This window comes from Eleutherodactylus coqui, chromosome 8, assembly GCF_035609145.1.
Source record: "Eleutherodactylus coqui strain aEleCoq1 chromosome 8, aEleCoq1.hap1, whole genome shotgun sequence".
Lineage (NCBI taxonomy): Eukaryota > Metazoa > Chordata > Amphibia > Anura > Eleutherodactylidae > Eleutherodactylus > Eleutherodactylus coqui.
Genome location: NC_089844.1, coordinates 176,355,240 through 176,375,802, shown reverse-complemented (window position 1 = coordinate 176,375,802; position 20,563 = coordinate 176,355,240). Strand labels below are relative to the sequence as shown.

Here is a 20,563-nt window from a genome sequence, read left to right as displayed (position 1 = left end):
TCTACACCCCAAAAGCTGAGACATGCCTCTTCAATTTAATTCTTGCTTTGTTAAGCCATTTAATCGACCTCGTCATCCACCATGTCTTCTGCTGAATGATCTTGGATCCCACCACCACCCTGCTGTAAAAAAGGCAACAGAGGCGCAAAAAAATTCGTATTGTACATCTCTCTGCAGTTTCCAAGCAGGGCCGCTCCCGAGATCAATCCCATCCACATGTAAAACCAGGACATCCGCACTCCTATCCATCCCCGAAAAACAACTCGCCTCCTGTGGTGAAAACGTAAAAAAAGTGGCTATTTGCAGCCCACCATCTTGTGTCTTAGTAGCCATGAGTATAAACTATAATGATTGCATAAGTTGATTTTCTATGAATGTATCATCACATGGACTATGAACCTCTCAGTAAAGACCCGTTGAGCCTAGTTAATCCAGTGCTAACATCACCATTGTCGGAAGTAGGGTCTTGTTTGACCAGACTTTATTACACTCTAAATGTGGCCACCTTGGATGTGTGATAAGTTCAGGGAAACAAGCCTTTGTTCTTTTGCGAAGATGCAGCTTAGGACATAGTAGATAACTAAGCTGGTTTATAGTGTATAGAAGATTGGAGTTGATGCATGGAGGACAGAAGCGGTGGACCCATAAGTAGGGGACGCTCTCTCATAGTGTAGTTCCCAGGGGCTCTCTGTCTTCCGCTGCCTGCTTCTCCAGCTGATGTCCAGACAGATGATAAGGAAGGCTCCTACAGATGGGATTGGTTCTCTGTCCTCCGCTGCCTGCTTCTCCAGCTGATGTTCAGACGGATGATGTTAAGGAAGGCTCCTACCGATGGGATTGGTTCTGTCTTTCGCTGCCTCTTCCTCTAGTTGATGTTCCTAGACAGATGATGTGTTTGTGATGTGGGTATATTCCTAGGTAAGGTGAATATGATTCATGTATAACTCTTGGTGATATCAGTACTTAACCTTTGCATAAGAAATATTGTAAAAGTGTACGGAATATCAGCTATTTCATGTAACTTAGTTTAATCATCACTTATTTTATACAATTTTGTTCAATTATCTTAAAATTGAGTTGCATCAACCCATCTGTCCTTCTTTAAAGCCGTATCCGAACTTATTGCCTTTCAACTTCGCAAAACACCCCCACAACATACCCCTCCGCCCCAACCACCTAAACACTGCCATCTTCTTTTTAAAACCCAACTGCCTTCCAATAGGACGGGCTCTTGCCTGTTCAGCTGCCCAAAAGACATATAAATGGCCTAAAAGCCACACGAAGGCTGGGGAATGTAGTCCTATGTGAAAAATCAAACCTACGCAATTTGAAATTCTCCATATTGACCCCATAATCCAACTATTTATTGATTTAATATAACAAAATGATACCAATCCCCTGAAAGACCCCTCGTGCCGAACATATGTACTATACTTATTAGACTCCCATCTCCCAATTCTCTTAACCAACCTTGGACCCAAACCCCGCTCAACCGCATCTGTCGCAGCCCCTATCCGAAAGGAGTGGGACGAGTAGCCCGCCCCATCCAAACACTAATTCCAGCAAAACTTGTTCAAACACCCGACTCAACTGAAACATGGAGAGAAAGGTTCGTCATGATGCCTAAACAAAGGGCCCTTCCCTCCAAAAACCAGATCCTGCATAGCCCAAAAAACAGCTAACCGGACTCATTACTGCCCTGGCACTCTCACCAATGACATGTTCGTCCCTCTTCCCAACTGATCCGTTTTTGACCTTCGTAACCAGATCTCCAGTCCCCCATGTATATAACCAACATCAGTCAAACCCAATCCTCCACCAACCTTCCTACTGGGTGACACCAACTCACCCACCCTAAAAGCCACGAAAAAGGCGAATAAACAAACATGAAACATACTCTTCTCAAAATTATCTCTACAAACTTTTCCCAAACTACCGCCCACGCTTTCCAACATGGCAATTATAATTGTCCAACTTCTGCCTCAAAGTGCACACCTCAGCTGCTGCAGAACATCATAGTACACACCTCAGTTGCTCTAGAATCTCATAGTGCACACCTTAGCTGCTGCAGAACCTCATAATACACACCTCAGCTGCTCCAAAATCTCATAGCGCACACCTCAGCTGCTTCAGAACATTATAGTGCACACCTCAGCTGCTGCAGAACCTCATAATACACACCTCAGCTGCTCCAGAATCTCATAGTGCACACCTAAGCTGCTGCAGAACATTAAAGTGCATACCTCAGCTGCTGCAGAACCTCATAGTGCACACCTCAGCTGATGCAGAACCTCATAGTCCACACCTCAGCTGCTGCAGAACGTCATAGTGCATACCTCAGCTGCTGCAGAACCTCATAGTGCACACCTCAGCTGATGCAGAACCTCATAGTCCACACCTCAGCTGCTGCAGAACGTCATAGTGCATACCTCAGCTGCTGCAGAACATCATAGTGCACACCTCAGCTGCTGCAGAACCTCATGGTCCACACCTCAGCTGCTGCAGAATCTCAGTGTGCACCTCAGCTTCTGGAAAACCTCATAGTGCATACCTCAGCTGCTGCAGTAACTCATAATACACACCTCAGCTGCTGCAGAACCTAATAGTGCACACCTCAGCTGCTGCAGAACCTCATAGTGTATACCTCAGCTGCTGCAAAACATTATACTACACACCTCAGCTGCTGCAGAACCTTGTAATAAACATCTTATGTGCTGCAAAATCTCCTAATACACAGTTGATGCAGAACTCCTGTCCTACACTTTTTAGCTATGGTGAATATTAACATGGGCTGATATATCAAGGGGTCACTAACTTTACAAACAACTTGTGTTTCTATGACAGCCGTGTGATAACCATCAAAACTGCTTTTTTTATTTTATTTAGCTAAATAACTTGGCCACTAGGGGGCACCCTTCCTCCTACCTGGCTGAATACTGACTGCTGTCAAATAGGAGATGGCCCCTAGAGGAGGAGGGAGGGACTCACAAACATGCTGCCTGCAAACTATCAGTGTCGGCACACATACCTCACGTCCCTTCAGTGCCGACGCACACATACTTCACGTCACGTCAGTGCCGGCGCACACATACTTCACGTCAGTGCCGGCGCACACATACTTCACGTCACGTCAGTGCCGACGCCCACATACTTCACGTCACGTCAGTGCCGACGCCCACATACTTCACGTCACGTCAGTGCCGGCGCACACATACTTCACGTCACGTCAGTGCCGGCGCACACATACTTCACGTCACGTCAGTGCCGGCGCACACATACTTCACGTCAGTCAGTGCCGGCGCACACATACTGCACATCATATCAGTGCCGGCGTGCACATGCTTTGTTACGTCAGTGGCGACGCACATGTAAGCCGTGTACCGGGGTGGGCTCCCCAGGATACAGTGAAGTCACAGACAAGGAAAACATCTCTGACACCAGTTCAGGGGCAAACCGAATTTTACTAAGGGACGTGACCACAAACAATAGGTAATCCCACAAAACTCACCTACACTCAGCCAGATGGCGGAGGCCCTTGTGCTGTACAGCGCTGTACTCCCCAAAGGGCGCTACTATAATAGACTATGCTTTTACCTAATGGGCAGGCCTAAATAAACCGTCTCCTTATTACCTATTAATACCGCTACTCATGAACAAAGGGAAGGGAGAGTGATCTGGGTACCGGCGGTGCAGCACAACAGCTTACAGACTTACACACACTGACTCTATCCCCCCAGACCAATACAATAAGGGACACGTATAAAGAACAGCGGCTATATAGCCAGGTGAATGTTCTCCGGAAGGTTCTTACTGATGGCTGGATGTGGCCTGCCAGCCACTATGCCGATCCCGCTGAAGTGTGGCATGCCAGCCACTATGCCGATCCCGCTGAAATGTGGCATGACACAGTCCATAACCCTACCTAATCTAACTACAGGCCAAAACTCAGTCCCAAGTAACTTGGTGCCAAAGTATGGTCTTGCGTGCACGTAGACTGGTCTGCTGTATGATCAGCCAAAAAGTCTAGACGGATGAGGGGCTCCTCCAAAAAAGTGTGCGGTACCGCAGGGAGCTGTTACTTCCTCAGCGGCATCCAGTATTGTACACACAATAGCCAGTCTCGCTCCGGTTGTTCAGCAACATCCCCAACAAGTCTTCTCCCATCCAGCGGGCATCTGATGAGAATCTGAATCCACTGCAGCTCCGGTCCACTCATGACACTCCCCTCGCTCAGGACACGACCTCCTTCCCTCTTCTGTAGCTCCACTCAGATGGCTCGATCGACCAACTGTCCCCTCACAGTGTACGCACGCTTTTAATTTTCTCTCCTCCCGTGCGCACGCTGTAACCAGGCAACGGGTTCTCCAATCACAGGCTACCATGGGCCTGTCACCTCACAGCTTGACCAAAATCTTTTCTGCAGAACAGCGACCTCTTGTGGACAAATAATAAAACACACAGTAGTGGACTATATACGGTAACAAGAACAATGTACACATATTGGACGCTGTCTCACCCTTTCACACACACAACTTCACGTCACGTCAGTGCCAGTGCACACATACTGCACATCATATCAGTGCTGGCGCGCACATGCTTCACGTAAGTCAATGTCTGTCGTCAACATCACTGTCAGCACACGCATATACCTCACGTCACGTCACTGTCAGCGCACACATACACTTCATGTCATGTCACTGTGGGTGCACACATACACTTCACGTCACGTCACTGTCGGCGCACACATACACTTCACGTCACTGTGGGCTCACACATACACTTCACGTCACTGTGGGCTCACACATACACTTCATGTCACTGTGGGCGCACACATACACTTCACGTCAATGCTGGCGCACAGACTTCCCGTCGCGTCGCTGCCGGCACACACACACACTTCATGTCACATCACTGCCGGTGCACACGCAGACTTCACGTCACGTCGTTGCCAGTGCACACACACAGACTTCATGTCACATCACTGCCGGTGCACACGCAGACTTCACGTCACGTTGTTGCCAGTGCACACACACAGACTTCAGTTAGTCCTGACTAATTAGGGTTAAACATCTTCCTGCTGCTGTTAGCTAAAGTTTTAGCTGGTTATTGACAGCTCCATCAGCCAATCACCAACTTCCCTTTTGATAGATAATCCTGGTCGGAACTACCGGTTACACTTCCTGTATTCTGGTCTCGGCCGCGCTCAGAGTACCTGGCTGTTGTCTGGCTTGTACTCTGTGTTTCTATTTGTTTGTTGTCAGTTTTGTTGGTGTTCTGTGTTTTATGTTCAGTCCTTCTGTAGTCCCTGATTTTGGTTCTCCAGTTCCTCTCTGATTGTGGACCTTGCCTCATTCAAGCAGTGGGGTTGTCCCATTCAGGACGGACGCTCTGCTTTGAGGCAGGTCCTGTCAAAGAGATTCTAGGTGTTTCTCTCAGATCTGTACCTCTTTGGTGTGCTCCTGCGTCTTAGCCACCTTTAGGCTGCCTTCACACGAGCGTATATATGCAGCTATTTACCTGCGTAAATACACCATGCTAGCTGAATAAATGCATTAAATCCAATACATCCTTTCTGATGGCCGGTGTATTTACGCAGGTAAATAGCTATATACGCTCGTGTGGAGGCTGCTTCAGTCTCATGTACACATGCCTGTCCAGACTGCTCCGCACCTTTCTCACTATAGTTTTGTCAGCAGTCTTGGACAGACGTTACAAATAGTAATTCACTGTTTATTGTGTTTTAGCTACAGCAATCACATCTCCACTGCTCACTATTGCTGTACACTGTCCTATGTGATGATTTTATGTCTGTGTGTTACAAACATTTAGAGAGCAGAATATACAGTTCAGTATCTACATTCTGTAGGACACAGCACAGGACTGAGATGTGCACCCTGTAGAGGGAAACATTCAGGATACAAAGCATATAATGGCCTGACAGTGTTATTTATCATGTACACATGGCTACTTATTCTGAAAAGTTAGGTACATTATAACTTTTCTTTGCTTCTCCAAAGAGAGATTTTGGTAGTGAATATGGCAAAGTCTGGTGTTGTTGAGCAGTGGTGCATTGTGGTATCCTGGTATTAGAGTACGAGCAGTGGTGTGTTCCATGATTTACATTTGTGCTGGGAGGATGCAGTTATCATCTTCAGAGATCAATGATACATTGTGTCATAAATTAATATTTTTGGACTCAACTAGTGAAGTTTTATTTTGGTTTTGATGTACAGCAGATTACACCGCAATACTGGCAGTAGAATTATTATTTACGGCAGATTATCCACTACATTAAGGTTCTCGGTTTCCACCTCCATGTCCCCCATTTCGCTCGTGTTCTCTATATCCCTCATTTCGCTCCCCTACGTCCCCAATGTCCATCATTTATTGCCTGCTCTCTCATGAAAGTACTTGGTTACAAATTTCTTGCGCTCTGCCCTCTCTTTTCGGGGGTTGCGCTCATCTGACATTCTGAAGTTGACATTTAACAAGACTTTATGGATGAGGTTCAGGAACTGCAGATGTCTTCCCAGCGTCTTCAGATGGTCTTCGCTTGTGTAATTCTCCACAGAAAAGATCTCTTCTGCCCCCATCCCTTCAAACAGGTCACGGAACTTGAAGAAAGGACCGCTGGTCTTGTGGGTGAGGACGATGATGGGGAAGATCCCTGTTTAGTGGAGAAGCAACATTCACAATGAGGAAAAACACATAGAAACCAACAGATGTGTCCACACTTAAAGGGGTTGTCCCGCGAAACAAAGTGGGGTTATACACTTCTGTATGGCCATATTAATGCACTTTGTAATATACATCGTGCATTAAATATGAGCCATACAGAAGTTATTCACTTACCTGTTCCGTTGCTGGCGTCCCCGTCTCCATGGTGCCGTCTAATCTTCAGCGTCTAATCGCCCGATTAGACGCGCTTGCGCAGTCCGGTCTTCTCCTTTGCTGAATGGGGCCGCTCGTGCCGGAGAGCGGCTCCTCGTAGCTCCGCCCCGTCACGTGTGCCGATTCCAGCCAATCAGGAGGCTGGAATCGGCAATGGACCGCACAGAAGCCCTGCGGTCCACCGAGGGTGAAGATCCCGGCGGCCATCTTCACAAGGTAAGTATGAAGACGCCGGACCGCGGGGATTCGGGTAAGTACTATCTGGTTTCTTTTTTTATCCCTGCATCGGGTTTGTCTCGCGCCGAACGGGGGGGCTATTGAAAAAAAAAAAAAAACGTTTCGGCACGGGACAACCCCTTTAAGCTTTCTTGAACTTTGGTTACTACAATTTCTAAAGATGTAAAATCAATACCATTTCTTGCCATTCAGTAAAAAACACATACTTTTTTTTAACACAGGAGGCTTTGGGTGATGGATGACCATGGGATGGTATCTGTGAGATGCCGCCAATCGGAGCCATAAGCCAAGAATGCAGGTATGAACCGAAGAGCATCACTGTCCTCTCAAGGCTATTAAAACATAGCTGGGGCACATATGTGTGTTGTGGCCTGCTCTATGGGGGCTCATATCAATCTCTTGCCCCCCCAGCTGTCATAAAAATAATTTAAAAAAATGATATATATTGATATATATTGCACTGATTCATCATAAAATATTTAATGGTAAAAAACCAACAAAAAAAAACATTGGCATTGCCTCAACCGTAAAAGTCGGATCTATTAAAATAACACATATGTATTCCTCAAGGTGAATGCTATCAGAAACAAAAATACACTCTGGGTTCTTCTCCTGCTAGAGGGGGTATATTCATAGGAGCGAATGTGATGTAGAGACCATACAACTTTCACATCCATTATTAGTGGACTAATTAAGTATTTACTCCTCTGCCCATCCTATTCTGGTATTTTTTTAAAGTGCAAATTAATCGTACCGTGTCTGTGCCGTGTCTCATGTATGGTATGATATAAAAGGTATCATATCTAAGTGAGCAAAAAAATGACCATTCAATATGTGATTTAATTACGTTATGTTTTTTAGCAATAATAGCACGGTATATGCATGTGATTTACATCTGTTTCTCATGTGCGTAAAAACAAATCACATGGGGTTCCAATAGTAAAATGCTTTAAAAATGATTCGCACCCACGTGCAACTTGCAAGGCATGGATGTGGGCTCTGCTTTTTTGTAACTCTCATAGAAGATAATGAACTATTCTTGAACAAGAATCCCCAGGGTTAGGACATGCAGCGATTTCTCAATTTCTCAGAATTGGACAGAGCTCACACAGGTAATTTTGCTTGTGTGAATGCAGCCTTAAGTGATTTACTTAATCTCTTACTGACGGCCAATACACTTTTTACTGACCTCACTTACAGACTTTAAACCTGCATGTACATTCTTTTAAGGCAGTAGCTTGGCTGACTACTGACAGCCAGGCTCCTAACTACCAGTAGTGGAGAAACCTGTGATTTTGGCAGTTTAGCCTCTTACATGCCACAATCAATAGCAACAGCAGCACGTATGCAGATGACAGGTGGAAGTGGCTTCTTCTGTCATCCATTGGCATCTTACAGTACAATTGCAAGGTACCTACGGGTTCCCATGGCAGTTGGAAGCCTGAAAAAAGCCTCTATACCTGCAATGCAATGGGTCCCATTAGGCCCCACCTCCGGCAGAGTCCAATATGTTGAGTCATATGTAGTGCAATCTACTAAACCTCAGTATTGCAGTGTACTATTCTAGTGATCAAGTGAACCCCTTGAGGGACTACAAAATAGTATCAAAAAAAGTTCAATAAAATGTAATTGAAAGAAAAAAATCCAGTTTAGGAAAAAATATATACAAAAAACCTTTTTCAAATTGATAAAATACTCCCAAAACTTTGAAAAATCAACGCATAATAGGTATTGCCGCATTTGTAATTACCCAGAAAATGAAAATGTCTTGTTATTTATCCTGCTATAAAAGCTATTTAAAAAAGTAACGCCAGAATTGCTAATTTTCTTTTGTTTGCCTCCCCCAAAAAAACATGTTAAAAAAGCATTGCAAAATTCTTATGCACCTCAAACTGGTAGCACTACAAACTACAACTCTTCCCGCAAAAAACAAGCCCTCGTATGTCAATGAGTTTTGGCTCCTGCAATGCAAATATGAACTTTGCTTTGTCCTTGAGGCAAAAATTAAGTTTTTCACTAAGGGCTCATGTCCACGGGGAAAATATGATTTAGGATCCGCAGCGGATTACCTGCACGCGGATCCGCACCCCATAGGGATGCATTGACCACCCGCGGGTACATTTAAAAAAAAATGGAGCATGAAAAAATCTGGACCATGCTCCATTTTCGTGCGGGTCTCCCGCGGGGACGGCTCCCGCGGGCTTCTATTGAAGCCTATGGAAGCCGGCCGGATCCGTGGGAGACCTAAAATAGGAATTTAAAGAATTTACTCACCCGCAGCGGGCCGGGAAGCTCTTCTCTTCCTCACGGCCGCATCTCCCTTGCTTCGGCTCGGCGGATGTGCCCGGCGCATGCGCGCGGCACGTCGACGACGTGCCGGCGACGTGCCGCCGGCGTGAGGAATTCATCCGCCGGCCGAAAAAGAAGATCCGGCCGTGAGGAAGAGCAGAGCTTCGCCGCCCGCTACGGATAGGTAAATTCTTATTTATTCGTATTTTCAGCGCTCATGTCCGCGGGGCAGGAGGGACCCGCTGCAGATTCTACATGTAGAATCCGTAGCGGGCCCGATTTTCCCCGTGGACATGAGGCCTAAGGGGTTAAACAGCTTTTTCCATTTCTGTCTAAATGGTTTTTATTTATTTTTATAAATTTTAGATTGTAAATAATTGATGCTTCTTTTACCAAGCCCTTCCCCCTTTTCTCTCCCCTTTTTTCTCTCCACCCCTTCCCTTATCTTTAATACTGTATGCATCTTGTAAAAAAATCTATTATATTTACATGGGAATAATGACAGTCAGAAGATGGTCACAAAAATCAAATGTTTTATGTAAAGTTAGATATTTTATTTTTTAAAAGTAGCACTCCATCTATAGATCAACAAATTCCTCATTATAGGAGGAGGATGAGCCATGTCTAAGCCATGATATAGAGAAGGCAGATGGTGTAGTCACCTGGCTGATTAACCACCGGCCTGGACGGTAATTCTGCCTGAAGGCCGGTGCCGGTAATTTTTTTGCCCTGGCCATATTTATGGTTGTTATATGATAATTAGGAAGCCGTGTGGAGCCTTCGGCTCAGCAGCATCCCGACAAGCATGTTGAACTATTCAGCTCACTGATTAGATCTGCTCCGGGTGCCGCGTGCCGTGGGGAGATCAGCTGATTCTTCTCCTGGATCCAGCTCTCGCTCTGTACGTACACCTATTAGCGCAGGATATGAGCAGAAATCAGCTGATCTCTTCACGGCGATGACCTGAGCGACTTTTGAAAAATTAATTGAGCAGTTTAACATGATTGCCGGGATGCTGCCCTGCCGGGGGTTCAACGCATCTTCCTGATTGTTTTATAACAACCATAAATTTGGCCTTGAAAAAATAATTACCGTTACTGGCCTTCAGATGGAATTTCTAATTGGGCCGGTGGCAACTGTAATTGGGGCCCTCATGTGCTATCTGCCTCTCTCTACTTTCTCTATATTATAGATTACATATGGCTGATCCTTGTCCTGTAATGAGGAATTTGTTGATCTACAGATGGAGCAGAAGACGGCTTCACACGATAACATCTCATTGCTGGGACATATGGCCTCCAACAAGCATTAGGCCTTAGTCACACCCTCAGGGCTCTTTCCCACGAGCGCATATCGGCCGGCCGATATGCGCTGTGATCTGATGCATTGGATTCCAATGCATCAGATCACATGGGTGTATTTCTGAGATGTAAAAAATGCCCGCCAAGCTAATATAGCGCTGGTCGTTTTTACATCGAGCCCAAAAGATAATCTTGGGCCAGAATACGTCGGTCGCTGCATGGTCCCATGGCAGCGGTCGTAGGTGGGAGGGGAGTTTAGCAGCTCCCTCCCTCTGTTCTCCCCCCCTCCCCCCCCCCGTGCAGGCTCACCTCATGCTCCTCCCTGCCCGTTCTGTGCAATAGGAGAAGGTGGGATGAGGCGGAACTAAGCGCCGGACTGCCCCGCCTCCTCCCATTGATGGTTATGGACAAGGGGTGGGACATGTGTGGCGCTAAGCACCCGCCCTCTCCCCGCCCCTTGTCCATAGCCACCAAAGGGAGGAGGTGGGGCAGCCAGCGCTTAGCTCTGCCCCCATCCCACCCCTTCTCATTGCACAGAACGAGCAGGGAGGAACGAGGGGTGAGTCTGCGATGGGTAGGGAGGGGAAATAGGCAATGATCTGGTGAGCTTGACACATTTGTGCCGGGCTCACCAGGCCATCTGAACTGGCACATAAACGTTTGGTTTGTGCGCCTGTTCACCAGATTTTCATCTCCCAATATAGCCTATATCAGCCGGCTGTGAAAACGGCGGCCGATATGCACTTGTGGGAATAAAGCCTGAGGTTGTGGGTCGCAGAAGTCAGACACTCTCAATAGATGACTGTCAGTCCTAAATATCCACTATTTTTACATGTTTGTGTCAAGACATGATGTCAACTAGATTCCTTCATCCAGGACACAAAGTGGAGAATGATGACATCCGCATCCTCAGCCGGCCTAGACCACCAAAAAACGATCCACTGCCAACGGGAACACGGAGGAGCAGTGATTCTTTTCCTAATTATCCCTGTGGCCAGAGACTGCAATGTACAGATTACCACTAACCATCACTAATATACCTACAGTGATGAATGTGATTGTTCTGAATGGACATGTCAGCCAGGATACTTGTGATTTCCCTACACATATATCATCAGAGAGGTCTCTGTGTCATAACTCCTCTCCTCGCATGGTCTACCAGTGATATCAGCTCATTCTTTCCTCTCTGGGCTATGAAGATTGAGGTCTTGTCCAATACTTATGCCCCCAGTCCTCCGTAGCTCTTATGAAAATGGTAATGGAAAGTCTTATTTTACCTGTTAGGTCTCGACAGGCTTTAAGGAACGTCTTGATTTCTTCCACTTCATTGGCTGCAATTTCTCTCTTCACACTGTAAAAACAGAAATGTTACGAACATTCCTACGGACAGTTGTATCTGTTCCCAATTCTGTGTGGACTAGAGGAGGTTGAATGTGATCATGGTGACAGAAGCTTATCTGATGCTGCAGTACCTCACCATGATGGATTTGAGCCGTGAGTATGGGCAAATACCCATGACCCACGATTCATGAGAGGTTGGCTTTCATCACACCATGTCCTTTGGCATAAAGAATGATCCAGCTACTTTCCAGCATTTGATAGATGAGCTGCTTGAGGGGCATAGGGAGTATGCCGTTGCATACTTAGACGACATTGACGTTTACAGCCCCACTTGGGAGGAACACCTGGAGCAGGTGCTCAGGTGGATCCAGGCAGGACGTTACACCATCAAGCCTTGGAAATGCCAGATTGGCATGGAATAGGTGCAGTACCTAGGGCATCGTGTAGGCAGGGGAACACTGAGCCCAAAGCCCAGGAAGGTAGACGCCATCCAAGCCTGGCCCAGCCCCAAAACAAAGAAGCAGGTCATATCCTTCTTGGGTATAGCTTGGTACTACTACAGTGCCCTGGCTAAGTTCCTCACTGCCTCAACCACAAAAAATCTGCCTCAGGTGGTGAGTTAGACCTCAGAATACGAACAGTCATTCATAGCCCTAAAGACTGCTTTCCAGCTCCCAAATCGTGCAGCCCCCAACTTCACCAGGTGGTTTGTGGTGCAGACGGATGCCAGTGCTTATGGCCTTGGCACCATCCTCAGATAGGTAAATGCAAAGGCAGAAGAACATCCTGTGCTTTAACTCAGCCGGAAGCTCCTGCCTAGAGAGGTGGCATAAGCCACGGTCAAGAAAGAATGCTTAGCCATAGTCTGGGCCCTACAGAAGTTAAAGCCATATCTATACGAGCGTAACTTCTCAGTAATCATGGATCACAACCAGCTCAGCTGGTTGAACCATGTGGCCGGAGAAAATGTCAAGCTCCTATGCTGGAGTCTGGCGCTGCAGTCCTATGACTTCACTATCCAGCACAAGAAAGGAAATGAGTATAGTAATGCTGATAGACTGTCTCATCAAGACGAGGTGACAGGGATGGGCTTTGAAAGTGATCTGTAGAGATCAACCACAATTGCTCATCCAAAAAAGGGAGGAGTGATATAGTGACTATAGCCATTTTGTTGTTTGTGTCTGGCCTTAGATCTATATTCAATGTCCATTTTTTTTATATCCACGGTATAATCCCATGGAATGCAGTTATGGCAGTTTCTTCGTTTAACCCCGTCTGTTGATATTTACATTTAGAACAGGCCATTGTCTCACCTTCCCTGAACACGAGCTGTGCTGTGATGTAACCCCCCCACCCCTTCTTTCTTCTCCCACCTGTATTTATATTTGGGTAGTATCAGCATGACGATACTGTGTTGTATGGCCATGCACTTGGTAATGGAGTCTAAGAAAAATCATTCATCTGGCAGAGGGCTGCTTGTAAACACACCAGAGCCAATAATTCAGATTAGAGGAAATTTCTTTATAAGAATTATTCGTTGTCTGAGAGTCTCAGCCCAATATGAAATATATTTTCAGAATCAGCATCCTATCTGAATAAAACACCCCCTTACATATTTCAGTACGGGACCCAGAGCCCCCTCAAACTACATATTTCCAGACCAGCTTATCATTCATGTGCCATGCTTTATATCAATGAATAGATAAAATCATGACCAGAAATATGACAGGCATAATTTCCCGATCGGAGGACCAAAATGGGGAATTATGGTTTTCCACAAGTCCATACGCATTTACCCCACCCTTCTCTGAATGACCTCAGAGAGGGTGGGGGAGTTATGTCCTGGGAAAATGTTAAAACTGAGGGTCTCAGAGAGACCCAGTGTCAATCCACGGAGATATGCTGCAGCATATGGATTGTCCCGTTTTGTTTCTAGGAACTCTGCTGAACAGACGTTTTGAGCCATTTATTCCAAAATCTGGTAACTTTCTTCTTCTTTTTCTGTTTATTTTAAAATATTGTCTGGTTGTGTATTACCTGTATTTCCTTATACTCCCGTATAACATATTTTTTTGTATACTTTTGTACATACATATATTTTACACTGCTAGTCTTTTTCTAGAATAAATCTACAATTTATAAGTCAGCATTGTCCGTTTTAAAATGAATCATTACTCCAAAGATTGCCTTCATAATTCATAAGTCTGTGTTTCTGGTTACCAAACAGCGTGTGTTTGTGTGCAAAGTACTGAGTCACTAGAATGGAGCCAGGGGTGAGCTTCCGGTCTGAATGCATGCAGAAGCCTGGGAAAGCTGGGTACAGATGGTGCTGGAACTGGTCATCAGTTATAGCCCATCTATGCTAAGGAATGATGACTTGAGCATTCGGACATGTTAGCTGGAGCAGTATTCTAACAACTCCATGCTTGCAGTACTGCTAGAATGATCGATCGAGGCTCTGCCGTGACGGTTGGTCGCGGTGAGCATGCTTAGAATAGTTGATCCAAGAGTAATCAGGGGGCAGAAGCAGCATTAATAGGTATCGTCCCCTCTCCTCTTTCCTCTTGTACGTGACAATTTATGCTGGATGATTAACGCTATAAAAAAAAAAAATTGGCAGAGTTGATGTTTTCTCTCTCTGCTATCCAAAAATATGTAATAAAAGTTTTACAATACATTATATGTACCCAAGAATGTTACCAATAAAAACTTTAGTTTGCCACCAAAAAACAGGACCTCATTTGGTCAAAATAGGCCGCATTACTAAGGGGTAAAACTTGAGTTTTCAGTGTTTCAAATCAGGAAGATCATTTATAATATCCCTGTCTAGTATAGAATTATATAAGAGTCTACAGAGGCTGAGCTTCCCTCCTACCTGTAGACAAATACTGGCACAATGATGTCAGTGAAGTTCGGCTCTACATCAGAGTCTTCCAAGAGATTCAACATGTCAACAAACTCCTTTGTCCATTCAACTCTTTTGTCCAATGGGGCAAAGTTCCCTAGAGTAAAACAAAGCAAAATAATTACTGGCGTGTGATACTAAAAAGATCTGGAAATATAACATGAATAATAAATTCCATGATAACCAAAACTCAACCAAATCCCATACCCCCCATCCCAACCGGACACTCAACACCTGCCCACCAGCCTCTGCCCAGTGACCTCACACCTCTAATAACTTCTCTTCCCTCCAAAGGTATTATCTTTGTAGTGTTGGTCAAGTCCATGATGTCCCCCTCCTCTACTACTCATGGGTGGTCCCCAGTCACTATATAACATACACTGAATTGTTTCTTTATTAGAGCCCCCGACCGTCTCACGCTTGACTCCACCCAATATGGGAATTAGACTCATGACCCCAGAGTGCGACATAAGACAAGTTTTCTGTGTGAATCCACATTAGAGAAAATATAAAATCAAGCGATCTGAGAGACTTCCAACGAGGCCTGGTCATTGGGCTAGGCTAGCCAGGGCCAGGATTTCACTGCCAACCTTGTGGGGTTTTCTCATGCAAGGTTGTGGATAGTATACCAAGAATGGTGTGATCGAGAAAAGACATCCAGTGAATGGGGATCCTGTGGGTGTAAACAATTAATTGCCGAAAGGGATCAGAAGAGGATGTCAGGAATTGTTCTGACAAACTGGTGCTACATGGTCAAGGGCAGCTAAAGGCAATGCTGCTGCTCCATAGAGATGAGCGAGCACGCTCGGATTAAGCAGTTACTCGAGCGAGCATAGCTCTTCTTAAGTATCTGCTTACTGGTCCGAGCAGGCTCGGGGGGGGGGGGGGGGGGTTGGCGGGGGTGAGCGGGGGTGATCGGGGGGGCGGGGAGAGTAAGAGAGAGCTGGGACCAGTAAGAAGTTACTCGAGAAGAGCGATGCTCGCTCGAATAACTGCTTTATCCGAGCGTGCTCGCTCATCTCTACTGCTCCAGCTAACATGTCCGAATGCTCAAGTCATCATTCCTTAGCATAGATGGGCTATAACTGATGACCAGTTCCAGCACCATTGTGTCTAAGAACAATAAAATGGTGAGACTCCAGAGGGCAAAAGAGTGCAAATATTGTATCACTGAGCAGCGGAAAACATCGCCTGGTCAGAAGAGATTTTTGTTGCACCGTGCTGATGGAAGGTCAGAATTTGGCGCAAGCCACATGAATCCATAAACCTTTACTGTCAGGCTGGTGGGAGTGCAGTAATGGTGGGGTAAGGGTTTTTGGCGCATTTCGGGTCCTCTGATATCTGTAAAGTCGTTTGCTTTAAAATGGTGTCAGCTTACAGATACAGATAATCGCTTACATTTTCTCGTCATTTTCTTGTTCGTTAGTCACTCAGAGTACTGCACAAGTAAATGAGCAACTGAACAATCACGTGTTAAACATAACGACTCGCGAATGGCTGAGTGATGATTTTTATGTTTGCATAAAATGAGCGACGAAGAAATGATTGTTCTTGTTCAGCCGTCGGCCGTGTCTACAGTGAATGATCATTGTTCAAATTTACACAAACCAACATCTTTTTTGTACGGTAAGCGTTCCATGTGAAAGGGCCCTAAGTCAGACAACAATGGGTGGAGGAAGAGTGCCAAAGATATTCTACTTCCCCGCCCCCTATGGACACGTATAGGATCCACCGCAGGGGATGTTTTTGTAAATTAACAGAAAAAATGCCTAACAAACAATGAATGTCACTTACCTAGTTGGGCATAAAACTCCCCGGTCTCTAAGGCGTTGAGCACGGCACATCCCCGATTGTCCACCATGGCGATGGTGTGGGTGAGTGGATAGGCATTCCTGACAACGGTAAGTCCACCGTCCGCAGAGCCAGATTCAGCATGTGCTTTGAAGGCCTGATTGTAGAGGGCATATTTACATGAGTTGATCAGAGAAGACTTTCCGTGTCCCAGAAAGCCCATCAGCTGGATGAGGACTCGGTTGTAGCCCTGGTTTCCCAGGGGGCAGCTACTCAGGGTGTAAGATACGATGTATTCCTTCAGCTGAGCAATATCCATATCTGTCTTCTGCTGAGCTTCAGATCTGGGAGTTCACGATGAAAGCAAAATCAAAACTGAAGTGAAAGTAAAAGAAATTCCTATTTCATGTGACAACAGCTTTTGAGACCGCAACTAATTATAATTTCAGAGTCACACGCGTTATACTGCGGAAAACTTACTCCAGGACAGGACTTACTGTGTAACGTGGGGATGCAATGAGCTGTCTGCCAAGAGAGGGGGCGCTGTTAGCTCGGCAGCTCTGGAATCAGCTTGATTCGTATTATGATGTTTGCTCTCTGTTTATTTGTAAATGGTGGGATGACTTTGGAACCTTATTGCAGGTGCATGGGCTCATTAGGAGCAGATATTATAATAGGAGTGATTGATTATATCCTCTTCTGGCCAGTGAAGACAGTTTTAGGGTAAGATGGTAAAGGGTTCCCATTAAGATGATAGCAGAACTGATTCATCTAGTTCTTATCTCTTGTTATTGGTTTTACATGAACAGAGGCAGAGAAAGTCTGTAAATGCCACTCAGCCTTACATCCTACTATACCAAAAGGGAGTGCACCCTACAACACTCCGCCAGTGACTGCCCCATACATTTCCCTAATGTCTGCACCCTACAACGCTCCGCCAGTAACTGCACCATACAACATTTCCCTAATGTCTGCACCCTACAACGCTCCGCCAGTGACTGCACCATACGACATTTCCTTAATGTCTGCACCCTACAACGCTCCGCTAGTGACTGCACCATACGACATTTCCCTAATGTCTGCACCCTACAACGCTCCGCCAGTGACTGCACCATACGACATTTCCCTAATGTCTGCACCCTACAACGCTCCGCCAGTGACTGTCCCATACATTTCCCTAATGTCTGCACCCTACAACGCTCCACCAGTGACTGCGCCATACAACATTTCCCTAATGTCTGCACCCTAAAACGCTCCGCCAATGACTGCACCATACAACATTTCCCTAATGTCTGCACCCTACAACGCTCCGCCAGTGACTGCACCATACGACATTTCCTTAATGTCTGCACCCTACAACGCTCCGCCAGTGACTGCACCATACGACATTTCCCTAATGTCTGCACCCTACAACGCTCCGCCAGTGACTGCACCATACGACATTTCCCTAATGTCTGCACCCTACAACGCTCCACCAGTGACTGCGCCATACAACATTTCCCTAATGTCTGCACCCTAAAACGCTCTGCCAATGACTGCACCATACAACATTTCCCTAATGTCTGCACCCTACAATGCTCCGCCAATGACTGCACCATACAACATTTCCCTAATGTCTGCACCCTACAACGCTCCGCCAGTGACTGCACCATACAACATTTCCCTAATGTCTGCACCCTACAACGCTCCGCCAGTCACTGCACCATACGACATTTCCCTAATGTCTGCACCCTACAACGCTCCGCCAGTGACTGCACCATACAACATGTCTGCACCCTACAATGCTCCGCCAATGACTGCACCATACAACATTTCCCTAATGTCTGCACCCTACAACGCTCCGCCAATGACTGCACCATACATTTCCCTAATGTCTGCACCCTACAAAGCTCCGCCAGTGACTGCGCCATACAACATTTCCCTAATGTCTGCACCCTACAACGCTCCGCCAGTCACTGCACCATACAACATTTCCCTAATGTCTGCACCCTACAACGCTCCGCCAGTGACTGCGCCATACAACATTTCCCTAATGTCTGCACCCTACAACGCTCCGCCAGTGACTGCGCCATACAACATTTCCCTAATGTCTGCACCCTACAACGCTCCACTAATAACTGTATCCTACAATGTTTCCCTAGTAGCAGAACTCTACAATTATCCTCTGTAACATCACTAATGGATATGCTGCTGCTGTTTAGAATTGGTTTAAATAAAGATTGGATGTTTTATTCATCTATTTGCACGCTGGATGCTTTTTCTACTAGTGAACTTTACACCGTTGTTGGAATGGGATCACTGAGGGTTTGGTTTGAGGATTCTTATGTCCTAGAGCAGCTTCCACCTTTCTTTGTTTAATGCTTCCCTAAAACTGCACCGAACAACACACCAACCAATGACAGCTCCCTACAATGCTCCTCTAATTACTACATGCTACTATACTCCCCTAATGGCTGCACCGTACAACACACCACCCAATGCCTGCACCTTGCAACACACCAACCAATGACTGCTCCCTACAATGGTCCTCTAATTACTACACGCTAGTATGCTCCCCCAATGGCTGCACCGAACAACACACCAACCAATGACAGCTCCCTACAATGCTCCTCTAATTACTACATGCTACTATACGCCCCTAATGGCTGCACCGTACAACACACCACCCAATGCCTGCACCTTGCAACACACCAACCAATGACAGCTCCCTACAATGCTCCTCTAATTACTACATGCTACTATGCTCCCCCAATGGCTGCACCGTACAACACACCACCCAATGACTGCACCTTGCAACACACCAACCAATGACTGCTCCCTACAATGGTCCTCTAATTACTACACACTAGTATGCTCCCCCAATGGCTGCACCGTATAACACACCAATCAATGACTGCACCCTACAATGCTCCTCTAATTACTACACACTACTATGCTCCCCCAAAAGCTGCACCCTACAACACACCACCCAATGGCTGCACCATATAACACCACCCAATGGCTGCACCCTACAATGCTCTTCTAATGGCTACATGCTACAAGGCTCTCCCAAAGGCAGCATCCTACAACCCACCACCCAATGGCTGCACCATATAACGCACCACCCAATGGCTGCACCATATAACGCACCACCCAATGGCTGCACCATATAACGCACCACCCAATGGCTGCACCATATAACACCACCCAATGGCTGCACCCTACAATGCTCTTCTAATGGCTACATGCTACAAGGCTCTCCCAAAGGCAGCATCCTACAACCCACCACCCAATGGCTGCACCATATAACGCACCACCCAATGGCTGCACCATATAACGCACCACCCAATGGCTGCACCATATAACGCACCACCCAATGACTGCACCCTACAGCACAAAATTATTATTTTAGTCTATAACTGTGAAGGGCATAATTGTGAATACTATAGACTTACCTGCTCCTGTGAATTAGCTCACCCTACAGCACACCACCCAATGCTCCTCTAGTGACTACATGCTACAAGACTCCACCAAATTACTGTACTCTACAGTGTTCTCCCAGTGACTCCACCATACAGTGACTGTGCAGGGGGATTCAAAGACACCAAGGAGGTTCTCTCAGGAAGTATAGAAACTTATTTTTACCACTACAAGCTCAGAGGAGTCTCTCAAATACTGAGCCCAGAAAACAGGGGAAATACACTTTTATATACAATTTACACAATAAAAATTCCTTTCTTATCTGTATAAATGCTGATTAGTCACATTCTTTAGCATTGCTATGCAGGCATAGTTAACTTTTCTCCATACAAACTGCTGTCTCATTTCC

At 46.0% G+C, this 20,563-nt stretch overlaps 1 protein-coding gene across 1 annotated transcript; it reads right to left on the bottom strand.

Moving 5' to 3' along the window:
• Window positions 1–6,181: 6,181 nt before the first annotated feature.
• LOC136577233 (uncharacterized) lies at window positions 6,182–20,341 on the bottom strand. Its single transcript, XM_066577041.1, has 5 exons — window positions 20,190–20,341; window positions 16,759–17,099; window positions 14,935–15,061; window positions 11,996–12,069; window positions 6,182–6,667 (listed from the first exon to the last, which is right to left on the bottom strand). Exons 2-5 carry the CDS (start codon window positions 17,072–17,074, stop codon window positions 6,381–6,383), a joined length of 804 nt encoding a protein of 267 aa, XP_066433138.1. The 5' UTR covers window positions 17,075–17,099; window positions 20,190–20,341; the 3' UTR covers window positions 6,182–6,380.
• Window positions 20,342–20,563: the final 222 nt, after the last annotated feature.

Coding starts and splice junctions, on each gene's coding strand:
- LOC136577233 (XM_066577041.1), bottom strand. CDS start 17,074: ATGGATATTGCTCAGCTGAAGGAATACATCGTATCTTACACCCTGAGT. Junction 15,062..16,758: donor GGAGTTTTATGCCCAACTAG/GTAAGTGACATT, acceptor GTTTTACTCTAG/GGAACTTTGCCCCATTGGAC. Junction 12,070..14,934: donor GTGCCAGTATTTGTCTACAG/GTAGGAGGGAAG, acceptor CTGTTTTTACAG/TGTGAAGAGAGAAATTGCAG.